Genomic DNA, 24,439 nt, shown 5'->3' with positions numbered 1-24,439 from the left:
AATATTTGTAAGCAGTAAGTGTTGAGACCTACCTTGAGTAGGAATTCATTCCTGTGCTGGGGGTGCAGGTTGCTCTGGCTCCGTTTGGGTACCCTACGCAATGGAGCTGGTATCTGGCAGTGTCACCTGCTGATTACCTCTCCCAATTTATTTATTCCTCGCTAAGTTAAAAGAAATCCTGGGTGAAATGAACAGCACACTTTTCTGTTCAACCAATTAAATTTATTTTCCCATCTGCATAATTATGCAAACAATTTGCTTACATAACTGACGGCTTCTATCAGGAGGCAAAAAACATGCTGCACGTTACGGAAATTATGCAAATCCCCCAAGGGCTGTGAGAGCGTTAGCTTGATTTAAAGCTTCAGTGAATTACAGACAGTTCCTAAACCTTGTCAGTCCTCTTTTTAACCTTTTCTGCCTGGAAATGCAATAGATTCTGTGCAAATAACTCCAATCCCTAACCGTTAATCTCTCTTTGTTCTGAAACTCGTCAGCAATAGACAGTTTTGCTCTGAGGTTGTGTGTCTCTGCAGCAGCTGCTTCTTGACACCAACCACCCTGGAACAACACATGTATGGATGTACATATACAGCGAGCGTTAGTAATTGCAGGAAAATAGCCTTTGCTTTTCCCCTTGGGACAGCGGAGCCCACGGTTGGTTCTGTGCCCATTTCTTTCTGCAGAACAAAGGAGAGGTGAAGCACGTGCAAGTTTTTGGAGAAACCCTTTCCCTCCTCCTTGCAAAAGAGCAGTGATTTCTTGTGTCAGGGATTTCCCGTCTACGTCCCCAAGTAACAACTGTGGACATGCTCTACTCTTACAAGCAGCAGTCACTGAAATGAGAAGGAACCGCTTCTCCGCATCTTGCGGTACAGCTCCCTGAGAAACGGCTGCCATGCCATCGTGCAGATTTACAAGACGGGGTGCAGCTCGCCAGCAAGGGCAGCAGCAACGCTTAAAGCGTGAAATCAACGGCTATTACGTGTTTGCTTCACCTAATCCTCCGCTCCCCGGCGCGTAGCATCTATGACAGCGCTCGCACGGCCGCGGGCCCCCACCGCGGCCCCAGGCGCCATTTTCACCCAGAGCGCCCCCGGGCGGGGGAAGCCCCCGGCGGCCCTGAGGGACGGCCTGCGCGCGGCTGACGGCGGCCGACGGCGCCTGCGCAGGGCAGGGCGCGCGGACCTCACGTGAGCGCCGGGGGCGGGGCGGCCGCTCACGCAGGAGCCGCTGGGGCCGGGAGCGCAGGCGCGCGCGCTACCCCCGCCGTCCCGCGCCCCGCCCCCGGCGGGAATTCCCTCGCCCGCCCCCGCCCGCCGCCTCCGGGGCTGTCGGCGGGGTGGCTGCGCCGGGCGATGGGGGCCAAGCCTCGGCAGGCGCTGCCCGGCCGTGGCGGTAAGGGGGGACAGGGGTCTCGGGATCCTCCGCGAGGGGCGACACCGGGGAGAGGGGAGGGGAGGGGAGGGAAGAGGGGGGAAGGCAGCGCGACCCCGCGGGGGGCCGGCGCGGCCGTCGCCAGCGTCGGAGGACGGTGCGAGGCCGAGCCCGGGGGGGCGCGGGTGCGTTGGCTGTGCCGTGCTGCTCTGCGCTGCGCTGAAACCGGGCCGGGCTCTGCCGCTGTCCCCCCGCCGGCGGGGTGGGTGCCGGGCGAGGGGCAGCTCCGCGCCGCCCCCCCGGCGGAGCCTGCCCGCGACGGAGCGCGCGCGCTGCGGCGGCCGTTGGCGGCGGCGGCGCGGGCCCGGCAGGTGGCCGGTGGGGCCGCCTCGCCCGGCTCCTCCGGTGTCGGGGTCTCCGTAGGCTGCCTTGGGAAAGCGGTGCGGCCGGCAGCAGCTCATGCGACCGCGCCTCGGCGCCGCCGTTCTGCGGTGGCTGAGCCCCGGGGCACCGGCCCGGGCGCACCGTACGGCCCGGGGGGGTCAGCACCGGCGTGCCCGGGAGCTGCTGCCGTCAGGCAGGCCGGCGAGATTGCTCGTTATTCCCTGCCTTCTGAACGGGGGGGGAAGGCCCGTGGCACACACCGCTGACAGTCGTGCCGTTCAGTAGCTGTCGGAAAGACCGACGTTAGTGAGTTTTAAAGTGAATTCTACCAGGGCTCGGCTTTAAATAGTTAAAAGTACTGGTGGTTGGATCACTAGAGCTTGTTTTCGTTCAAGCAGTGCATCAATCAATTTCACCAAAGCTTATATTCGCTGTCATCTTGTTTATTTTCATAGTTTTCTTCATGCTGCCTTAAGGGTCAAGCACAGGTAAACAGCTGAAATACATCATCTGGGTTTGAGTGGTGAGGTAGTAGCGTGCAATGTCCTGTTTCCAAAGGCTTGTGCAAAACGACTGCAACGTAACTATTATTTTGTTTTGTGTTAGCAAGCATATCTTCGAAGTGGGGGGCAGGTGAAACTTAACTCAAAACCAGGAGATTTTATTTTTTCACTGAGCAATGTAACAACTTATACGCACTTAACAGAGCATTTAAAACAAGAAACAATGATGCTTTTGTCTGGTTATATAAAGTGTCACCACAGATTAGTGAGATTCTTGGGGGTTTTCCATCCTCGGTTCAAATCCCTGAAGCTAAAATTACAGAGAGAAGAAACTGTTGTATTACCAGAGAGCTTGTTAATGTATTTAAGTTAGTTTATGAGTAGGACTGTCGTTAGGGTCACTAAAAAAGGAATTATTATTGTCTTGCCCACCTCTAGTTGAACATCAGAAGACAAAAATTATAAAGTATTTTGGGGATATTTTAGCTCAGCATGGTTTTTTTTTCACCCTGTTCACCTCTAGTAAAATATTTGTTAAACAATTTAGATTCTTAGTTAAGTATATTTGTATTAGTAAGATGCACTTGTAAAATTTCAGGTGTTTTGCAAAACAGTCATAGGAACTATCATGCTGTATTGGAACAGGAATGGTATTTCTCATAACTGCTCATCCCAGGTGCTTTAAAATGGCATACTTAGTGGGAACATGTTATTTTGAAAAGTGCAAAGAAAAGTATATTTTTAAAAAAAAGTGCATCAAAACATATGACAGAACATTGCCAATAGGGAGCTTCTCTCATAATCCCTAATAATTAGGTATATGTTTGTACTCTGACATACTAAGTGGTTTATCTCGTGTTGGAAAACGCTCAGTTACAGTTGAACAGTGCAGAAGCTACTGGTAAAAATTGCTGATTAATTTTTATGAATGCCAGCAAACTTTTGATAAAGACTTCAGGCATTGTTGTATGACAGTCTCTTTCCCTTTAGTTTTATATTGTGCCCCCATAAAATAGTTGGCATATAAATTTTCAAGTATTATGATTTGTTTGAAAGTTTTGGACTTAGCAGAGTAAAAATTTACATGGAATTCCATGAGCTGGTATGTATTAGCGCTTAAAGAAAGCTTCTGGGTTTTTGTTTCTGTACTTAACACAAAAGCTGAACATCAGGAAGAGTAGGAAACATTTTAAGTAAGTATTTTTTTAGGGTTTTTTCCTAACTGGAACATCTTTAAATACTCAGCTTCAAATCAGAATATGGTAACAACTTTTAATATTTGTAAGACTTGCTGTTTGTAGAGAAAACTGAAAACATTCTTATGCAAAACTTTAGGGTTTGTGTGCGATTTCTCAATTTTGTATTACTATTGAAAGTTATCACCTGGGATTTGGAGAATGCACTGATAAGTAACAGGGAAATACTCATGTCCATTACTAAACAGCATTTTTTCTTTTTTTTAAGTGAGTTAGTGGATGGCTGAAAGTTAGCTTGACCATTGAGTTGCTGAAATGTTTTGCTGCTTGAGAGCCGTGAGAAGGTATGGCATGTTGCTGACCTAATTTACCTTTAGCATATGTTTAAGTGTTTGCTTATGACTGGCATATATGTAAAACTGGTTTGGTATTTTTGTTTAATGCCTATTTCTTTGGCTTTCTCATCTTTACCACTTGAAGCTTTCAACAGAGCATCCACAGTTGAAAATCCCCAAAAGCCATATGCTTGTCCTTGAGTGAGATATTAAAAAGGGACTCAACAAAACAAGGGGTTTAAAATAGCTTAATTATGAGAAAGTAGTAGTTTAAATCTGAATATGATATCCAATATTTTACTGTGTTATTGAGCTATTAAAGCTCAGTGTTTCAAAATGAGTGAATATATCTGTAATAATGAGCTTAATTTAACAAAGCTTTTCAGTGCCAAAGCTATAAGCCAAAAAGTTAAACTTCAGAGAGATGTGAAGAAAAAGTAAAAAGAAAGTTGGAGGGGATTATTTAATCAATAAATTAAATCTGTCCTAGAGTACGATTGCATAATGTGTTCTAGCGGAGATTGTGTTTCATATCTTTCATGAAGTGGTAACGGCGCCCCTCAAAGTGGTTATGACCTTGATTTTAACACGAAGCCTTTCTCTGCTCTTCAAATCTGAATGAAGTTCTTGGAACAATCCTTGTTCCTTATGAGAGAAGCTATAAGCATCTTTCTTGCATTTTCTCTCTCTGAGTTCATTTTAATTCATTTATTTTGTCACTTCACTTGAAAGATGCCTCAGCGTTCTGTCTTTCACCTTCAGTGAATGAATTCTTCCTTCTGTCACGCAGACTAATTTTGGCCTTTGAGCGTTTCTCTTTTAAGCAAGTTCAAAATAGACTTTTGGCTGGAATCCTGAGCCTTCCTACTAGCATGACAGTGTTACTTATATACAAAACAAGGGAACTGAAGTTAACCATACTTGGCCATTTTTCTTGTAGAATATCAGATGGAAGTTTATGATTAATAAACTTGGAAGTATGATTAATAGTTTCCAGGTATGTTGGAACTTTTTCTCCTAACTGCTGGAAATGGCATGCAATGTAGCTTGAGAGTGGATGTGGGAAACGGTGTACGAATAAGGTGAAGCGAGAACTGAGCTCCTTACTTCCTCCTAGCAGCTGGGTGTAGGAGGATGTGGGTTTCTTGCATGGCTGTTAATCAAAACTGCTATCAGATAGGTAGCTGGTTAATTTACTTCTTTTTTCCTTTGCTGGAAAGAATTTTTTTCTGTTTTACCTCTTTGTGTCCACTTGCTAAAAAAAAAAAAAAGACGATGACAACAATTTCTGCTATTTTTTTTCCTCAGCAAGATGACTATTTTGGTGTTTTGGGATACAAAATGGTAAAGCATATGACCAAGTGGACTTTCATCCAGTGTGCTTTGCTTCCTTTCTTGCCAGGTCAGGTAGAGGTTTTTTTCCTGCATCACTGAGCAACTCTGGCATGCTCTTGTCATTGAGAGCTTTTGCTCTCCATAAAAACATGATATTGCTGTGGTACTTCACCATCTCCTGCTATTTTGAGTATGATCATGGGCTATAGCAACAACTAATCTTAGAGTCTTTCTCAGATGCAGCCAGTAAGGAGGTAGAAGCGTTTGCCAGGAATACATTTTGTCTTTTTTTAATCTTCCATTTAATCCACATGCATGAAAATTGGTTTTAGTCATAACAGCTTGAAATTTCACTGGTCATCTTACATTACAGATTTTCTATTCCACTTTTCTACAAAAATGTCTCCTGTTTTCAGCAAGCTGACTTTTAAGACCTACTCATTAAATATTTGCCTGCCTCTTAGGCAGGAAACATTAGCTTTAGCTGCTTTCATGTTTCTAATTGAAGAGCTGGAAAGGTTTACAGAAAAAAGATAAGGTAAGGGTCATTGCATCTGCTTGACAGCTCAGCTGTTGTTGTTTACCATTTGCCAAAATGAAAAATACTGCTTATTGTCTGAACAAAAATCTGGGGATTTTTTTGATTATATTTTTTTAATGAATGAAAGCAGTCAGGAAACAGTCTCACATGTTTCTGTGTCCAGGACAATTATTTTGTCTAGGATGCTGAAAAATAGCTCTTTGTAAAACAGTCTTTCTTACTATTGTTAATAAAGTTGTTAGTTTTTTGTGAATTGGAAGCAACTTTGCTTCCAACCTGCCGTATATTTTCCTATTTGGGGCTTCCAGTTTGGATGAATGATACTGTGAGAAGTGGAACAGCATTGTATTGCTTAACAGAGCAGAACCCCTACTCTTCTGAGTTGCAAACTAAAATGAACGTTAATCACAGAGTAAATGGTTGGCCCATTGAGTTTGTTAGCCTGTGAAATCGGCTAAAGGAAAAATCTGTTATTAAATAGTTACCAATTCACGTTTTCTTGTCATTTTTATATAGACTGTCTCTTGGTAATCAGTTTGCGAACCTGAGTATCAACTTTGAGCTACGGCAGGAAATTTTGGTGGTCTTTAATTCAGAACTTGCTTTTCCTTCCAATTCAGTCTTCTATTACACAAGTGTACTCTTTGCAGAACTGTTGTTTAATTTTTGCATAATTGGAGGTGTTCAGTCTTCTGTACTTTCTGAACTTCCTAGAACTTCTTCAAACTTAACTTTTCCTTCTGATCTGAGGTGAAACAATCTTCTTTTCCTACCACTGAAATTTCTTTTAGTCCTTGTTTTCCTCTCTTTCAGTGAAGATCAACAGGCAAAAAGTACTGTCTTTTTACTTGATGTCTTCTATAAAAGACTATGTTTGGGAAAGTAGATTAATTTTTTTTTTTTAAATGGGCACAAGTATGTGGACCTCAGAAACTACTGCAGAACTTCTTTTGATTGAGTTGTGATTATTACTCCTGGGTAAAATTTAATATTCTTTTGGCGCTGCTCGAAAAATTTTGGGTTTGGCTTTTTAACTTGGATGTTCAAAAGTATGTAAGGGTAGGCTTTTAAGAGCAGCTTCAGCAATAGCTACAAAAAATACCACTAAAGCCAGTCTTTATCATGCAAACTACTTGACTGGGGAATTTTTATTTCAGCCTGCTTTGAGAAAGTAGAGGAAAAAGTTATTGTACTTATTTACATGGCATTAAACAGCCATTAGCATCCACCATCTCTTAAACCTGTTGGATTTGCTCCGTATAAATACAGCTTTGCGAGTCCCAAGGGGAAAAATCCAGCATTCAGACTTCTGAGTTTTAAATTACTGTATTTGCAACTGTGAATGTTTACTCCGTTCTGTCACATTCTAATGTAATTGATACCAGTTTGTCACTTGATTGGTTGCATCATACATAAGCATTTTATTACTTTATTAGGTTATGTCTGGAGAAGATACTGCTACAATGCATTCTTCAGTCAAGAACTTTGTCAGGAGCTGATGCCATCAATGCTCTCAGACCTTTCTATTTTGCTGTGCATCCAGATTTCTTTGGCCAGCATCCCAAAGAGAGGGTAAAAATCTTTTAGTGTGCTTTCTTCGTAAACGCGTCACATATAAAGGATGGAAATTTTCTGGTTTTTCTGCTGTCAGAGAAACAAAAGTAGTGTTAGAATTGAATACAGTTGTTACCAGAGAACGAAAAGATGCACTTTCTTTATTTTTAACAAAGCTAGATCCCTTAAACATCCATTATTTATTAGTCATATTTTCTGTTTAATTGTTATAAAGAAAATATGGAATCTTTGCAGTTTAATTTATAATACATATGACTTGCTTTATCACTTTGAAATGCTGTGCATTATATTTGAATCAATGGATTTGTTTAAGCTTGAAAGCCTTAAAAGTGGTGTTTTGGAATGTACAAGAATGTAGAAGTATGTACATCATACAATTTATTCATGCAAGATGATTAGTCATTTATGCTGAGAATATGAACTATATCACTACTTGTTAAGAGCAGCTGGCAGTTTGTAAAAACTGATTCTGCATGTGAGATTAAAAAGGTTTAGATGAAAAATGACCAAATCCATCATCTGTAATGTGTGTGGGTGGTTTGTTGTTTTTTTTTTTTTTTTTTAACAGGAAGTAAATGAAAACTCTTTGAAGAGGTTAAATGGCTACTTGGAGAATCTACAGAAACCAGGATTTCGCTCCTTTAAGCCAACTCAGCTTACTTTTTATGTAAGAGAAAGAGAACCAAACTCTTCTAATGTTCAAGAGTCCTTCAGTGCTTCAGGTGCTTTTATATCGAGCAGAATGTATCTTCCTGCATTTAAATTTTTTCAGACCATTACTTAGCCTTGTGCAGTCATAATGACTTTTCAACTGAATAAAATCCTGTCAAACAATGAAAATATGTATTAGATCAGACGGCTAGGACCATCCCAAGTAATTAAACGTCTTAAGCTTTAAAAAGCATTGAAAGAATGAGAAATTACATAGTTGAGGGCAAGTTACAGTGTGAGGAAATAAAAAACGTAGGTTGATGTCGATGATAATTTTTCTGCTTTTAATGCTGTTGTCACATTTAATTGGAACAACAGTTGGGTCCTTGTTTTCATTGCAGATAATGTGTAGTACACAATGTCAGGGTGCTTGTCGCCCAGTAGGAACTTACTCTGTAAGCAGAAGTTGTATAATACCTAAAGCTTCAATTTACTACATTGTCTCTTAACTTTGAGACTACAGAAAATATTGCTAAGTTTGGAATATTGGTTTAGATTGATTTTAGTCTACGTATTTGTCTCTGATGTACCAATATGCCTTCTCTAACAGATGAGTTTTATATTCTGTATCCTGCCAGTCAAAACACTTGAGCAAATTGTGAGGGACCCTAGTGCTAGAAAATAAAATCGTACTGTTTTTCAAGAGAATAGTAGTGTTATGTCCAGTCTACTTAAAATAACAGTTGAAATGATAGCTGTGTTCTGCTCTTGAGTCTAACACTTGCTTTCTAATGGGGCAGTTAGGCCCAATAGCTAAGTGATGGGACTTTGTTTTAGCCAGTGTGCAAGTGTAATGTTTTGTTCTGAATCTTCTGTTCATAGCCTGTGAAGATCTGTTGTAGTACTGCGTTTCTACAGTAAATTATGTCCAAAGTGATGATCAGTATTAACATGAGTTGTGTAGAGCTGTTGGACAAAACTGCCACTGCTGAAGTGAAAGCATCCTTTTTTGGGTTATGCTGCATCTGTAGCTAGGTTTCCAATGTGTCCAATGATTCAGATAGTTAAAACAGCTCTATATTTTTGGCTGCATAACATTTTTAAAGGTTAAACTACACATGAATTTTGCAGTGAGTATTAAAATAACAGTATCATAATAATTTCCAACTATGTACGCCTTGTTTGGGTTCTTGTAAGATGAGAGAAATGTGAATGCATTTTAAATAATTTTACTTAAATAATACTAATTTTGTGGGACTTATATTTTATAGGGTTTCGAGCAGTCAGTTTTACATTACATACTAGGGATCTCCTGAGCACAGTATTAGATATTCTCAACTCCTGCAGTTTATCTACGGATCATATTCAAAGTTTGAATGAGAACTCTCAGGCCCACAAGGAAGCGAAAAGCACAGTGAACAGACCTATCAGATGGGATAAGACTTATTATTCATTTACTGGATTCAAGGATCCTGAGGAGGAACTAGAACAAGCCCAGAGAGTGGAAACAACTTTAATGTATGTAAGGCTTTTATTTAACTGATATTTTGTAACCTAAATTGGTCTTATTCTAATGCTGAGGTTTTTAAAGGCAATCGATAAACATTCTGAACAATACGAAACTTTATTGTCCAACGTGTAATTCTGTCACGCTTTTTAGAATTAAAGAGAGTTCAAATGAGCTCCTGGGATAACTATAGTGCCAGCTAAGCTGAGGCATTCTTGTCTCTTTGCCCAGCATTCATGTTTGGTCAATGTAGTTTTGGTTGATCTAGTTTTTCAGTTTTGTGGACTATAGGTGGCAATTCAGAAGGAGGCAGAGGTTCCACTTGCTCCAGATAGCCCCTTACCTCTTACAGGACTTCCATACCACAAAACTATATGCCTATGAACTTTATTGTTAGTATTTCATTATCCCATTCTGTTGGGGGTGGGGTAGGAGATAATGCATGAAAACTGAGTTTAGAGTGTTTTAATTTGCCAGATATCTTAGTGTTGTGCTTCTGATTCGTTGTTCAGCGTACCAACCTTAATATTTAAATTGAGGCAATTCTAAATACTGAACTTGCACTAAATGCCGTGTGTTATGTATTAGAAGTTGGTTGTTTATAAAATCTGTATGTGCTCATTTTGGGGAACTGTGAAAAATACTGCCTTGAAAAACTTTTTGTAAGAATGAGACTTAGGTGCCATTTGAAATAAATGCAGAACTGTGGTCGTAGTATCGTCAGAGCAAAGAATACCCCTCATCCTACCTAGCACCTCACAAATAAAACTACTGTAATATATGCTACTGTAAAACACTTCACTGAGATGTAACACACTAGAGAATATTTTTAATTACTTTTACACGTTTACAAGAAATGCCACAAACAGTTACATATTAACAGTCTGGTTTTAATACCTAGCTATTTGGCATTGGGCCTCTCTTTTTGCTTTTGAGTTTGAATTTTTTCACTTAGAATACAGTATGAGAATGGAAGTATTTGTTTGTAAAAATAAGAGTATGAAAATAAGTTTATGCTATGAACAAAGGCTGATTCTCTTAGAGTAGCTTTTTTCTAGAAATAGAATGATCTATTTATTGAAAGTTTTAGATGTATTCCATAAGTCATGTTTGCCTGGTTGTGATTATTGACAAAAGAACTGTAAAACTTTTACCTGCTTAATCTGTGTTCATCCCAGCTCTGTAAGAGTTACCTAACTTATCCCTTTAGTACCACCTCCCTTCTGATAGTCTGCTATGATCACTTTGGTGTTTTTTTTTTTAAAGGCAGATATGTGGGAACTTTTTTCATTAAAGCACTAAGTTCTGAGGCTGCCCCCCTAAATCACACTAATCTGCTGCTCTACACCTTTCAGACCTCTAACTCATATGGTTGTAACACTGTCAGTGTCTTTTGGTTCAACTTGATTCCCTAGTCCCCCCAAAGACTTTACGCGCCAGGTTTTCCTTTGTAGATATCTTAAGGTGATGCATTTAGCAATTTCAGTTTCTGTCCTCTACTTTTAAAAAAATCCCTTTACCTGGTAACTTGAAATAAAACAATGTTAACAGTAAGAATTCAGTTAGTTGTACTGTTTGCATGAAAGATGATACAGCATGCGTCTACTGTTGGGTTTTTTTCCTCCTCTTCTTTCAGATCCTGGCTAGATGATAATGAAGCAAGTGCAGTAAAAAAGCTGAAAAAGAGTTTGCCACTTAGAAAAGAACTAGAACGTTTAAAATTTGAACTTTGTCATCAACTCCAGCTCTCAGATATCAGGTAATAAATTAGATCAGTTGGACTTGCATTAAAACAGTTAAAGCAAGGAAGTGTTGTGTAATACTACACCATGAGCTTTAAAGGCTTATTCCAGCAAAACAGCTGTATTTCATATAGGTAAAAGTGTTATTGCACTGAATAATATTTCTCTAGAAGAATTCTATTGGGACAAAAGTTTTGTGTTACAATCTGCTCAAAAAGACGTAGTATTTGTAACTAATAACGTAGACTCCGGTTGAGGCAAACACATAAGCACTTGAAATAGGGCCTGTGCATATGCATTATTTTGGGTGTTTTGCTGGGTAAAATTACTGTTCTTGTATTCGAGTGAATATCTACAAAGTTAACTAGATTGGCAGTGAAATGCAACTTTGCACATGGTACATATTGACATCCTGGGACAGCTTAATAAAAATGTTCTTTCTAGTGTCTTGTTTCCCACACTCCAGAGGAGGAAGATATTTCTTTGCTTGAAAGGGCTGAGTGCAGTTGGTGATCTTGATTCTTCAGAATATTTTCCAGAAAATAATTTATGATCCTCTCTTAAATTTTGTGCCTTCGAATGAGGATGTTCTTAAGTGGGATATTCAGGATGGAAAAATGGCAGTGAGGCTATTCAGCAATGGAAAAATAAACTTTGGAGGATTATTTCAAGGGCTAGTCTGTTACGTTCTTCTTTTAACCAGGCAAGAGAGAGTTGGAGCTTCTGAAATCATGCTTTTGTGCCTTTCACCCTGTAAAAGACCCTGGCTTCCTTTAAGCTGAAGCCAGTATTTTTAACACTATTTCTAATCCTCTGCAACTGTGCTGCGGTGGGGATTTTTAAGTTTCTGAAAGTCTTCAGTATTAAATGCGTAGGTTTGGTTTTATTCATGGCTTGTATTTAATTTTCTTATAGTTTGTGCTTTTAAAATACGCTAAAACTATTGTGTTCCATGAAGAGTTACTAACCTTCTAAGAGTTACTTTGTCATAATTCAGAAATAAATGTGAGTGTCAGAAATCTGACAAGCAAGTATCTTAATAGGAAACTACTACTTGTGATCCTGCAGCCTAATGCTAATGTTCAGAGGTTTGAAAAAATAACGGGGTCATTGACTTTATTGCATGCATAAGTTTAGAACAGCTGAAGAGAAGGTAGGATCTATAAGCCACCTTTTTACATTCCTGTCTGGTGCTGCTGAAAGCAAAATTATATTGCTAGGTAACAGTAAATAGTTATTAGAATTACTTGCATTATAAAAGATTGAATTGCCTCATAAGTGCTGTGGCATAGTGCCATATTCTGCATCCCAAAGAGTGTTTTTTTGCCAGTTAGGTTTCCCTAAATGACATGATATGGGTTGACTCCAGCCACCAGCTAAGTACCCACGCAGCCGCTCGCTCATACAACCCCAGAGGGATGGGAGGAAGAGAATAGGAAGAGCAAAAGCAAGAAAACTCGTGGATTAAGGTAGAATAGGTGAAGTGAAGCAAAGCTGTGTGTTCAAGCAAAGCAAAAGGAGGAATTAATTCACTACTCCCCATCAGCAGGCAGGTTTTTAGCCCCTTTGGGAAAGCAGGGCCTCAGTATGTGTAATGCTTACTTGGGAAGACAGACGCTGTAACCATGAGGGTCCCTGCTTCCTCCTCCTTTCCCTGAGTATTTATTGCTGAGCACGACATCATATGGTCAGGGATATCCCTTTGGTCAGCTGGACTCGCCTGTTCTGGCTGTGTCCCCTCCCAGTTTCTTGCCCACCCCAGCCTACTTGCTGATGGAGGGGGACAGAGTGGGAAGAAAAAGTGAAAACCTGGACACTGTGCCAGCACTGCACAATAGCCAAAACAGTGGTGTGTTATCAACACTGTTTTAGTAAAAAATACAAAACACAGGGGTGCTATGAAGAAAATTAACTCCATCCCAGACAGACCCAATATAATAAGGGTATGGTAATTTCCCATTTTGAGACAGTTTTATATCAGCTAGAAGTTTGTAAAAGGATGTAATTTTTCAATACACCGGGAGAACTTCACAGTTTAAATGCTTTTTGAAATTTAGTTAGAGTTTGTCTGACCTGTCTGTGATAGAAGAGATGTCAAAACTATCTATAATAAAGGCACCAATGTAACACCTGGCTCCTGTGTGGTATTACAAAAATTATTCCACTGTAAAATATAAATATATATAGCAACTTAACCACTGGAAACAGTGTCATGTTTTGGCCTAGGAACTCAAAGGAAAAAAAAAAAAAAAAGAGTCAATGTCTTTATATACAGTATTTGCTCTTCTAGATGAACATTACACCGTGTACAAACAGAAATTGCATGCCACATGACTGAACCAAATACTGGGTTGTCTGTTGCTATTTACTTACTTAACCCTCTTACTGGAGGAAGGATTTGCAAGTTCTGTTCTGTCTACCAGGTTTTATATTTATTTTTCCTATATCTGGTTTTATTCCTTTTTTTGGTAGTCACTTTAAGAAAGACTGTGAAATTTAACTTAGGCTTTTTATCTATTCAAATAGCATGACATGGACTTTTATTGCTTTTATTACTGTTGGAGTGCTATTTTGTTTGAGTTGTTTGTGTTATAAGGCTCTCAGTTGCATCTCAACTTCTGTGTTTTGGGGGGTTTTTTTAATAATGTTGAGAATGAAATGCTTTCAATTATATTTTAGGTGGCAGAGAAGCTGGGGTATTGCTCACCGCTGTAGCCAACTACACAGTCTGGGTCGCTTAGTCCAACAGAGACCTGAAGTATTAGAGAATGTTAAAGGTATTTCCATTGCTTGTTTCATATAATATAGTATTGATTCAAAGGTGAGCATGAGTCTTCTGTGACAAGGGAGCTCTAGTTCTTTTCACGAATGCTTTTGATAACTGCAAAAATAAACCTGCTAGGCTTACTGAAAAGCTGATGAGAACTTACATTTTAAGCTACTGGGTATTTTTTAAAGTCACCTTTCCTTACAGTGTATTTGCTACACTCAGCTTCTATTTTACTTCTTAATAAATGCACACTGAGTGATTTGAAGGCACTAGACTTAGTACTAACAATGAAAGTAAAAAATCCAGACTGAACCTCTGAAAGGGTGGAGGTAGCAATAGATTGTTATCCATGGTAGATTAGAGACAAAAATGTGAGTAGCTCTCTAAAGAGTTAATATAAGGAGGACATATTAGAATACCTTCAAAATCGTATTTTCTTTTCCTATCATGCATGTTCCGTAAAATACCTATATTAAAGTCTGTTTTTTCAGGAAAAACTAAAGTATTCTGTAAACCTCACCTACGATTCTTCTCATACAGCTGTTTGACCTGTGACAGTAGCTGTTTCCTCTAATTGTAACTCCACATTTTATGCCTGTCTGCAGATGCTCAGTTTTGAGTGGCTTTCATTTGAGGGTTCACCTAATCCTTTGTAAAAAGACAGAGTGGATGGGACAATAAGTAGTAGTTTTAAATTGTATCAGGTTTCAAGTTAGTTTCTTTACCTAAGTATGCTAAGGATTTAAAGTGCTAGAGAAGTCTGTCTTGTGAATCTGTTGTGGTCTCTATCTTTGAAGATCTTTAATAATATACTGGACAAATACCTGTCAGTAATTATACAGGTACAGTTGATCTTGCCTTGGGGTACAAGGGTGGACTAGATGCCTTAAAGTCCTTTCTTAAGGATTTTGGAAAACTGATTTCTGAGAGCAAGAGCTTCTATTTAAGCCTTGTCTTGTAGATTAATAATACATCACACTGAAGACTTTTGTGGAAGCTTATTTTGATAAATAGTTGCCTCTGCTTTTACCCTAAAGAATTCTTGAGGATCTTTGTACTTCACTTAAAAAACCACACTCAGACTCAAAACTGATTTGTCCCCCCAAAAGTAAACCTAGTAGTATCCTTTTATGTTTTCTCTATGCTTTCTTTTAAAAAAGAGCAAAAACCTAATGTGAAAGCGTTTCTTACAGCTTGCATGTCACAGAGAGTTCTGTGGAAGTAGTATTGAATGGCTGTGCTAATAGTTCTTTGACCAATCTTTACCTTACTTACATATACTTTAAGCATATAGCATAGCATATATTTCCTACTGTATACATGATTTGTACAGATTCTTTGAATATGCCCCCTGTTGAGATTTTCTCTTATTTTAAAAGTAGTCTTTCTATCAGGTTTAAGCAGGGAGAAGGCAAATGCTAGGTAATGTTTGTATGAAAAAAATTCTTGAACTGAAGTTTTAAGAATCACTCTTTTAAATTTTGAGAACAACGAAAGCACCTACTCGTGTGTTTGTGCTGCAGAAATATGTTGCTTGTGACATGTTAGTAGCATAGTTAAGCCTTAAATAATTGTGGGAATAATTGCAGTCACCCAAATTAGTAAAGAGCTTTGTTCAATCTTCAGGACACACGGTGGTATTTACAGACCGTTCAGGTATGAGTGCAGCAGGCCACATAATGCTCGGGACCATGGATGTTCACCATCACTGGACCAAAGTAAGAAGATTTCAAAGTAAATGATAATGCCTCTTGTTATGACGTTCTTTTTTAAACTATAACCAAAATATTAGTTGGTGTGGATAACTGATGAGTAATTTAAAGCAAACACATAGCTACTATGTCTAGCATAACTGTGTACATTGCATTCTAAATTTAATCCTGTGATACACTGTTACTGACAACAATCTTCGTCAGAGCTTTACTGCTGCTTTCACTAACAAATCAGTCCTACTCCTGATTACATACAAAGAAAACTAATTTGTTACGCAGTGTTCCAGTCTATGCAATGAGCACTGGCAGAATGTTTCATGATCCATAAAGAGCTCATTCCCATGAAGAATTTAGGAATTTTATTTAAATTTTTTGTAAAAATGGGACTTAAAGGGAGTTGTGAAGTGATTATTTCAGTCAATGGCTGCTGACCAACCCTGTCACTCCACTTTGTTCTTTTAGGCAGATAATGTGGATGTTGCAGAGATTTATCTTTAGTGACTATGTGAATTCTGCTGCTGGTTGTGTAAAGTTCAGAGTTGACAAGCTTTCTGGCATCCTAAATGATAAAGTATTACATGCAAAGGACTGCCAATAAAGTATGTAGTGATATCAGCATGTCTTCTAAGGAAGTTTTCTTGAATCTTGGTTGCTGAAATATTATTGATAGTTCTATCAAAAAATATTTCTTTGTAAAGGAGGTAATTGGTGGAATTTCATAGTTGGGAATTTCAGCCAGCTAGAATATCAGGATATTCTATTTCTGTGTTCCAGTCAATGAATAATATGAAAAATTAGCACTCAATCCAAAGCTTTCTCTGGTGATTGTTTGAATTTTTGCCTATATATGTTTCACTGAGGGAGAAAACAAACCATGGTTTGTTAATGTGAATGATTTACAAAGAACGTAAACTGAGAAACTAGAATTTAATGCAAAACTTTCTACTCTGAGATTTGAGAGTGTTGATAGTCATTGGAATAAAAGTGTTCTTTTGCTTAATGCTAAAATAAACAGTGTCTTCCTTGAAAAGAGAAATGCTTCCTCTTTCTAACCTTTGCCAAGGGGTTTTCTGAAGGGGTCATATATCCGCACAAAGTATTGTGCAGATGGGACAATGTGTGTAGTTAGTTGTGGTGATGGTATTTGCTTTGGAAGACAAAGGAGAGGTATGTATTTGAACCTGAAATCAAAGGCTCTTTATTTTAAAACGCACTGAAGATCATGTTAGATGATGATACACAGAAAAAGGCAGTGAAAATCTTCGTGAGGTTGGTTAGCCGCTTGGTTTTTAGAGAGCAGAATTTTTTGTCCAATTCTAACCCATTTTAGAAAGCAGTCCTAGGTGCTATTACTTTTGTTACTAATTATTAGAAAAAGGAAGCAGTAGAATAGTGTCCAAGTCAGTTTGTAGAATGCTTGGTCAGAGGTACAATATTTAGAGGATTTTTGCAGTTTTTCTCTATAACAAATGCAAATGCTGAACCAATGGATTTTATTGTGCCAAAAGCTGTTCTGATTCTACTGCTCTTGGGTTTCTAAAGAGATCATTCTGAAATCACTCAACTTTTTCCAGCAGCAGTATTTTTTTGTGCAGAAAACTATGTTGTAGTAATAACTGGTTAGATGGTAAGTAGTGACTACTACTACAGACTTTCCCTTTTCACATGTTGCCCTGTTCCAGCCTTCTCCCTATCACACCTTCTATGTCTCGACTCACAAGTCTGATCACTTAACCTTTTCTAGTATAGCTTTTGTAGATTAGAGATCTGGTACTCTGATCTCTTCCTCCTTTCTCCTCTCCCTTCAGACTCAAGACAAGCTAGGTTATCATCTAAACAGTTGGAAAGAACTAGTTCCAGCAGCAGAGGCTTCTCTTTTTTGAGAATTAGTATAAATTAAGATGGCAAAACCACTTTTGACTGTATGTGGAATAGCTCTACCACTATAACTGTAGTGATAAACATTTTATGTAGGCCTCAGATTATAATTTTTTTTTATCTGGGACTATTAATTGCTGTATATATAGAGAAAGAGGACATCCATCAACCTCGTTATGGCCTTTTGGTGCCTTTATTCTATAAATACTGAAAACATTTACGAGCTTATTCCATTATATCTTGCCCCAAAATGTATATACTTGATATTTCTGATTATTTTTTCCCCCTGGGGTTCAATGTTTACATTGTTAAGTGTCTCTTCTTTTATAGTTTCTGGTTATTTTTTTCATTTCTTAAAATTAAGTTTTATGCTTTGTAACATAGGAAGTGTTTGCTTGTGTGTGTGCACAGATTTTTGAGAGATTGCCAAATTATTATAAACTTCAAAAAAGGCTGCTGTTCTTGGAAGATCGAATAAGCCAACTTCTGGGAGGCATACAAGTAATATATATTGAAGAACTGCAACCCCTGTTGACTCTAGAAGAGTACTATGAGACTCTGGACTCTTTCTATAATAAATTACGTGACAGTAGACTACCTTTTCATCCTCGCAGTCTGCGAGGCTTGCAAATGATTCTGGAAAGGTAGGTATTTGCAGGAAAGGTTTCTTCCTTTTAGAGCTTTTAATCTTTCTTTTTTTTGTTACACTGTCTATTGCTCTCACTAAGAAGAAAACCAATATAATCTCGGATTTTCATTATGTCAAAGTCTTTTTTTCTGAAGGTTTTAAGTGCCTTTTTATTGGTTAAGAAGTAATCAGATTGAAGAAAATCCTGCTTAATTTCATTCAAGTTACAGTCAAAGTTCTGTCTTTATCTTACAGTGTTGTGCTGGGTTAAATCAAAGGTTTTGTGCTGTCAACACTCAGCTGTGTATGATGGTGCTGCTGTTTATATTTTTTTAGTTTTGTTGACAGTCACTTTTGAAATGTAATTTTAAAAAAGCTTTAAGTATGATGCTTCTGTATTCTCATGAACCAAACTTGATTAATTTTTTACCAATTATTCTGATTGTGATTAATTGATACTCTTTTATCTAGAATTAATTCTGAAAGTAATTAATGTAAATAATTGCATTAAAAAAAAGATACCTTGTCTTTTACTTCCATCATGTTTTATTAGTGACAGATATGCACCAAGCTTACATGAATTTGGACACTTCATGATCCCAACGGTTTGTGATCCAGCAACCCTTCAATGGTTTATTTTTGCCAAAGCACAGGAAGCAAGAGAGAATCTGAAAAGAAAGGAGGAGTAAGTGTTCATGTGACTCAATACATTTAGCTCATGAAAATCTTTGCATGTCTTATGTTTTATTTGTTGGAGGAGGAGAACTCTGAAGAAAGTATTCATGCTATTTCAGTGGAAAAAAACTTCTGTTTATAAAATAAACTTTACCCATCAGCTTTACTAAGTCAAAAATTTCGGTGTTCAGTGAACACAAACAGTTGTTAGAAAATACTCATCCTTCACCTTGTAGAAACAGTTGTACATTATTCAGAAAGAAAAGATCTTTGCTTACAAGACAAAATTACATAATTTTTTGCAATTACTTCCCCAAAGGAGGGGTGGATTTTTTAAGGAAGAGACCTTTTTATTGAATAAGAAAAGCAGCAAACTTCTATTAATGTTACTTACATTGTGACAAAAAAAGCAGTAAAATCTGAACTAAAAATAACTGAGATGACTAAAGAATTATTATTTCTAGTTGTTTGTGTGTTAGCTGAGGAAAAGATTAGTTAGCACCTAACAAGGGGAAGAAGAAAAATTGGGATAGAATGATGAAAGAAATACCTCCTTGGTACTCTTTCACAGATGAGTCAGATGAGAGAGATGACAATAGGGAGTCATAGTACCATACTTTAATATTAAGTCCACGACTTGTAATATCCATCAGAACTGTAAATTTTGTTCTTGACCTTGTATGTTGTATGTGTCTTTGAGGATTAAAAGCATGAAGTAGAGATACTGGTTCTATTTTGAATAAAATACTGTGTTTAGGTAACTGGGTGTTACTGTCTTTTTAGAGGTTGTTACTGCAAGTTTATTTTTCTGCTTTGGATAGCTTTTAATGAATTGTTGAAATATCACACTGTCTTGTGTGTATACATGATGTATAGATCCAGACTTTTTTTTTTTGCAAAGGTTATTTTAGGCATGAGTCTTACTGAAGGCTTTATGGTTTTAGCTCTGTTAAGACCTGATTACTTGAGAGGATATATTTTGGAGATGGACTTTGGTAAAACATGGAGGTTTGTTGGAATTTTTCCGTAAGCCTAGTCCAGCTTTGAAGTTAGATTATTTTTGCCATATAAGTTATAACTGCTGAATAGCTCTCTATGTAGCTGTCCATATGTGACAGCTGGGAAAGTATTGTCTGTAGAGGTTGGGAGTGATGTTGTAGCAAATAAATTCATTTGTATCTGGGTAACTCACTCTCCAAAAAACCTCCCACTACCCCACATTGTAAAGACACTAACCCAGGAAAAATGTGGGACTCCCTTCAGAGTATAACCAGCTGTGTTGTAAGAATGTAAGAGCCAAGCTACCTATCTCAGCTCTTCTGTTGTGTGTTGGATGATTGCTGGTTTGTATGAAATAGTAAAGAACAACTATACCAGGTCCTGTTGAAGGTCTGTCCCCATCATCCATTAGCTTATGGAAAGGCTGTATGAATGGGGCAAAAAATGTGGTGAGTTTTTTTACTGGGTACTGCTTCCCAGTTTCCGACTGATTGCACTTGAGAAAATACTTGAAGCTGGAAACATTATCTCATGTTAAGAGATCAATAGATCTTTTTTCCCCCCTCTCAATTGTCTAATTATTTTTTTGAGCTGATTTATACTTTGTGGCTCCAGAATATCCCGTGGCAGCAAATTGCACAGTTGAATTACATATCGCATGTGTATATGAAGGAGGGAAGAGGTGTGCTTTGTTTTATAGACCCATGGCCTGATGATTTCATTTGTCATTCTCTTGTTTTTGTGCTGTAGGAAATACAAAACAGTCATTCTGTATTTATCACATCTATTCTTTTTTTTGTGGATATGTCATATTTCCCCTTAGTTGTCTTTTTATTGAAGCTGAAAATTCCTTTTCCATTTAATGCTTCCTTGAACAAAACCCATTCTGTATTTCTGATTTTCCTTAGCTTCCTTGTGGTTAAAGGGGCCCTGAGATAAAGGAAAATATTTTGATATGTACTGGATTTACTTTACATGTGCAGATGAATGTTTTACATGCAGTAAATAGCATAACATAGCTGGAATTCTGTATGACCTGATGCACAGGGGAGTTCAAACGCTGCTACTCTAGAAAATGTTCTTATCTGTGTGGATAATGTCATTCTTCTAATAATGCAGGATTTAGTATGAACCTACTCTTTCCCTTGCTTTTGTAAAGTATCAGGTCTGTATTGTGATAGAGGCGTAAGCCTCCTTGTGGAAGTAACTAAAAATAAACCTACAGTTCTCACTATGTGCAGCTAACTTCATATCCTTCAAGGGAGCCTGAGGTTTCACAGAACATGAAAGCTTAGTGCTCAGGTATTAGAGAATGTGCTCAGGAGGGTGGCACGGATATGGTCAGTAGAGAGGGCAGGCTTGCTCCAGGTTAAGTCACTGGCTCAGTTCATCCCTGACTGCCAGAGCTGGACTGGTCTCTTGTACAGCGATCTGAGTGCCTCAGCAGAGCGTAGTGCCATGCGAGTACACAGAGATCCCATACTGAGCTCTGGAAAAAGTGGTGTTAAGCCCCTACAGTAATATTTTCACGTGAGTCAAATAGTCTCAGTAGCCGTGTCCGTGCTCAGCTTGGGCTGATTCACATCCCAGTGGCTCTGCAAATGTGCTCCTGCTTTGTAGCTCCTCCCCTGTTTAGCACAGGGTATGTGTTGTAGGGCTGTAATGGTGCTGTTTCTATAACCAAGCTGGCTCTGGAAGTGTAGCTATGTTAATGGGGCACAGTGCCTGAGCTAGTAAGGCTTGCTGAATCTGAACTGTCTCTGCATTAGATGATCCGTCACAGTTCCAGTGACTCTTAATTCTGTACATAACGTAATTTCTGAGTAGCTTGAGTTTGCCATGTGGTGTCTTATCACTCTTTGTCTGGGGTGAATGGAAAAAATCATCTGCAAGCTATGAATTTGATATTCATGGAATCATTTAGGTTGGAAAAAACCTTTAACATCAAGTCCAACCAAATCCATATACTTCTGCAATTAGTAAGTTATTAACACATTTAATATGCATTGGGTGACTGTACCTGTCATCTGTTGGTTTTGATGATGTGCGGAGTACTGGTCTTAGTTAAGAAGACAGAGTAGCTACTAACGTGAATATATTCTTAAAGCTTACACTTTCAAGGTTATTTAAGTACTTTCATCCCTTACATTAAAAATGGAGCCTCATAGGACTTCTATTTTGGTATTTTTACCCATTACCTGGAGAGCAGAAAAATGTCACAGTGCAGGCTTTCAGATGTGACTCTGTAGGCATGCTGTTGCCCATAGTCATGGAAGCATGTTCAGTGTAGCCTCTGAGGTAGACATAGGTATCAACCTGCACAAAAATCTTAGCTGTACCATAGCTGTACATGAAGCAACACCTTTGTTTCCATGCATATAACCTACAAATATACTTACTTCAAGGGTTTTTTTAAGATATTATGTTCTAATTTTGTCACTGTATGTTGTCTTCATTTGCTAGGATGATGATTACAGAAAAAGAGCTAATCAATACTTCCACTGAAAAATTTTCTTTGGATCGGCTGTATAAGGAACCCAGTGTTTCCAGTGCACAGATGATAGATTGTTGTAAGCGACTGCTAGAAGAATCGTTGCCGTACCTACAAGGCATGCACCTTTGCATTTCGCATTTCTACTCTGTGCTGCAGGATGGAGACCTGTGTATACCTTGGAACTGGAAAAACTGAGGACATATCTGATAATCAGATTAATTGTTTATTTTCTGTAAGAGGCTATAAATGTTTTTAAGAGTAAATTATTTAAATCTGTATTTTGATATCCGTATTCAACCCACAAATTTTCTAACTGCTGCTCAAAAAGGATTGGAGTCCTGGACAATTTGCACAATGAGCAGTATTGCCAGTTCTGGGAAAGGCATCTGTACATTTCTCCATAGTACTGTAGGAGTCCCAGTATATGGTAGCAGTAGTGAAACCGCATTTTTTGTAGTGAATTACGAAAATACATTAAATTGCAAGTCTGCAAAAATGTGCATATGTATTTTTAATATACATTAATATTGCCAGATAGATCATCTTAAATAAAGAGTGTAGTACTCAAACCAGACATGACATGTTATCTTAAGGGATTCATTGAATGCAGAAGTTGAGTACGTAAGTTACCTGGTGGCAATATTGGCATTTCGTATTGCTACCTATTACTGAATTTAAAAAAAAAAAAAGGACAAGGGAAAAAACCATCAGAGTATTTCCACTTTGCAGAAGAAAGCAGTACATTAACTTGGTCTCTACAGTAGACTTTCATATGCTGGTCCAATATTGTTGCCTTAGAATTTCAAAATACATCAGTTGTACTGTCTGCGGTTACTTTAAAGAAGATGTGATTCTCTTTTTGTTTTCTGGCAATTGCTCCATAAATACAGACGATCCTCTTTACGTACACTATAACAGATTGCAAATCCCATTCACAACACTTAAAACCTGAGTAGTTTAATGTGACACCTAAGGAAAGGAAGCATTGATTTGTGTGGGATTGTCTGCAAGAATAAGCACTTCTCCGTGAGAGCAAGGAGTTTGCAGTAAGGCAAACGTGGATCTTCACTGGTACTTTATTCCTTGAAAAAAATGAAATAAAGTGTGAATGTATGTCAACACTTTCCATTGTAATGCATGCCAAGATGCATTTTGTATTTGGGTTACTACTTTGCAAAATGTCTTTTGAGAAGAACCAACTGCTTAAGGTTTCTGGACTTGAATTCACCTGTAACAACTGGCAAAAAAAAAAAAGGAATTGTCAAATGCTTACTTGCCTTGTATTTATATTTGTATTGAGCAGGGAAATTGTTGTGGTTCTCTGTTTTCTCCTGTTAAAAGGCTTAGTGTCAAGTTGTTTATTATGTTGCCAAACTTAAATCAAAAACACCCACTGTCATCTCAAACATGTCTGTTTTAAAACATTGAGACAGAGCTGTGACTTTCTCAGGCCTTTAATTCAGCTGAATTACTAGCAATTCCTGTATACATTCTGAAGATCAGTTGATAGTTTCTTCTAAGTAGTTAACTTCCATTGCACATTACTTTCCTTTGATCCATCTAGCATTCATGATACTGTCCATGTCCCAGTTGTGCTAAGCAAATGAGCCAGTCCTGTCAGTTGTAGCCTGGCAATATTCCCTGTAACAGCTCTCTGAAAGTAGGCTGTCTTCAGGAATAAAAGCTGAGTATAGTAATTTTTTTTTTTTCTTGCTTGAGTTGAGTGATCCCTTACAGGTCTTCAGGCAAGAAGTAGCTGTCCAGTTTGACTATAGAGAAGATAAAAAAAAAAAGTCTGAGGGAAGGTGAGTAGACTCGATCAAGAGCCTGATGCGACTCTGTGAGGGCTGATGCTAATGTCACAGAAAGTAGTGACTAGACTTAAGGACCTCTTTGCGGCTTAGAGAAGAAGATTAGAGTGGCTGGAGGAGGAAATATAAGCTGTAAAGAGCCTTTATGAAATAGAGCATGGGATGTTTCTGCAAGTAAAATGGGGCAGTGAAGATCCTGACCTGTAATGGGGATCGGGCTAGGCAAGGGCAGGCAAGAGGGAATGGGACTGAGTTTAAATGTGGAAGCGGTGAAAATAGCTGCTGTTGAACATTTCCAATCTGGGATGGATCTGAAGATTCTCACT

The 24,439-nt window shown here is 38.4% G+C and overlaps 1 protein-coding gene across 1 annotated transcript; it reads left to right on the top strand.

Annotated features, from left to right (window-relative positions):
• The first annotated feature begins 1,359 nt into the window (after window positions 1-1,359).
• On the top strand, window positions 1,360-24,086 carry TCAIM (T cell activation inhibitor, mitochondrial). Its single transcript, XM_059818462.1, has 11 exons — window positions 1,360-1,398; window positions 3,729-3,804; window positions 7,108-7,243; window positions 7,815-7,968; window positions 9,169-9,415; window positions 11,041-11,163; window positions 13,826-13,923; window positions 15,543-15,634; window positions 17,918-18,150; window positions 18,688-18,819; window positions 22,272-24,086. Exons 2-11 carry the CDS (start codon window positions 3,776-3,778, stop codon window positions 22,495-22,497), a joined length of 1,470 nt encoding a protein of 489 aa, XP_059674445.1. The 5' UTR covers window positions 1,360-1,398; window positions 3,729-3,775; the 3' UTR covers window positions 22,498-24,086.
• The last annotated feature ends 353 nt before the right edge of the window (window positions 24,087-24,439 follow it).

Source organism: Gavia stellata, chromosome 6 (genome assembly GCF_030936135.1).
Source record: "Gavia stellata isolate bGavSte3 chromosome 6, bGavSte3.hap2, whole genome shotgun sequence".
NCBI classification, from domain to species: domain Eukaryota; kingdom Metazoa; phylum Chordata; class Aves; order Gaviiformes; family Gaviidae; genus Gavia; species Gavia stellata.
This window is presented reverse-complemented; position numbering and strand designations above follow the sequence as displayed.

Coding starts and splice junctions, on each gene's coding strand:
- TCAIM (XM_059818462.1), top strand. CDS start 3,776: ATGTTTTGCTGCTTGAGAGCCGTGAGAAG. Junction 11,164..13,825: donor CTCCAGCTCTCAGATATCAG/GTAATAAATTAG, acceptor ATTATATTTTAG/GTGGCAGAGAAGCTGGGGTA. Junction 18,820..22,271: donor AATCTGAAAAGAAAGGAGGA/GTAAGTGTTCAT, acceptor TTCATTTGCTAG/GATGATGATTACAGAAAAAG.